This window comes from Laccaria bicolor, genomic scaffold (assembly GCF_000143565.1).
Source record: "Laccaria bicolor S238N-H82 LACBIscaffold_8 genomic scaffold, whole genome shotgun sequence".
NCBI lineage: Eukaryota > Fungi > Basidiomycota > Agaricomycetes > Agaricales > Hydnangiaceae > Laccaria > Laccaria bicolor.
Genome location: NW_001889879.1, coordinates 318,340 through 319,616, shown reverse-complemented (window position 1 = coordinate 319,616; position 1,277 = coordinate 318,340). Strand labels below are relative to the sequence as shown.

General features: G+C 49.1%; 1 protein-coding gene across 1 annotated transcript; it reads right to left on the bottom strand.

Moving 5' to 3' along the window:
* Positions 1-438: 438 nt before the first annotated feature.
* LACBIDRAFT_325572 (uncharacterized protein) lies at positions 439-1,125 on the bottom strand (the record flags this gene model as incomplete). The annotated part of the gene is made up of 1 exon (XM_001879123.1): positions 439-1,125. One exon carries the CDS (start codon positions 1,123-1,125, stop codon positions 439-441), a length of 687 nt encoding a protein of 228 aa, XP_001879158.1.
* Positions 1,126-1,277: the final 152 nt, after the last annotated feature.

The following is a 1,277-nucleotide window of genomic DNA, read 5'->3' as shown; positions in this document are numbered from 1 at the left end:
ATGCAGACCGAAACCAGTCTATAGACCGCAAAAAACCGCGGTCTGCGGTCTTTTTGCGGTCCGGTCTGGTCTTTTGACTTCTGGGGAAAATGCAGACTGGTTACGGTTACGGTTAACGCCCCTGGGCATCAAAAAACCGGACCGAACCGGACTTTCAAACACTAATTGGGATGGTCTTCAAGTAATGCTTCAAATTTATCAATATTAAAAGGAGTAGTAACTTTAATGGAGTCTTTCATAGCACTAAGAGATGATTGGATGTCAGGGTCGTTGATAAGATGGATGGGTGGTGAATGAAAAGGAGGAGCGGTTTCGGTGTAAAGGGCAGAAGGAGATATAGTGTTAGAATGATTATTGCACCAAACAAGTCGTCGACGAAAACGAGGGGGGTCAATTATGGTGTCAGATTGACGTTTCGTCGAGTTTCGAGGCAAGGCCTTAGGACCTTCCAGAATTGCCTCCTCTGCTTTCCGCGTGGCTTGTGCTAGGTCCTTTTCCACGGCGAGCTTCGAGAGAAGAGAGGCACGTTTCGTGGTCTCGAGCTTTGTGCTTTCCTCCGCATTCGGAACAAATCCCATGTTTGCGCCTGAAAACACAGGGATCGGTGCATATCCCGAGACTCCAATTTTGACAAGGAACTGCAGCACGTTTCGACGGGCCCATAGTATCGGTAGCCTCGCGTTTTCGCAGCATCTGTGATAGAAGTGGGAGTTGGAAGCGACTGCGGTCGTCCATCTGATAAGGACTGCGAGCGTATCGGTCACGGGCCTCAGCGTCGACATTGATAGTGACAAACGGATCATAGGGAGCGGCACGAAAAAGCTCAATAACCATATCTTGATATGTATTGAGCTCATTGAGGCGATGTGGATACAATAAAACAACGCCTGCTTTCCATGCTTGAAAAACCCGAGCCCATTCCGCCTCATTCCTAACCACTTTCCTAGCTGAATACTGATCCTTCCGTACCAATGAAAAACCCCCTGCAAAATCCTTCGCATCGTCGTTGTGACTAAACCCCCGATCCATCGAAGCGTGCAGCTTTTCGAAATCGACATATTGATCTTGGATGATAGCTCGCCACAAGGGACGAGGGATCGGGTCAACGAGAGGCTGCAGTTGCATGAGGTCTATGATTGGGTCAATAGCTTTGTCGGAGTTGAACGATTGACGAAGCTTCCATGTCGTTTGTAGGTGAGAGTCGAGAAATGTGTGCTCCGAGAGAGCAGAGAGGTGAGGTGCTGCTGATGAAACCGAGGCTGGGATAGCGGCAGAGG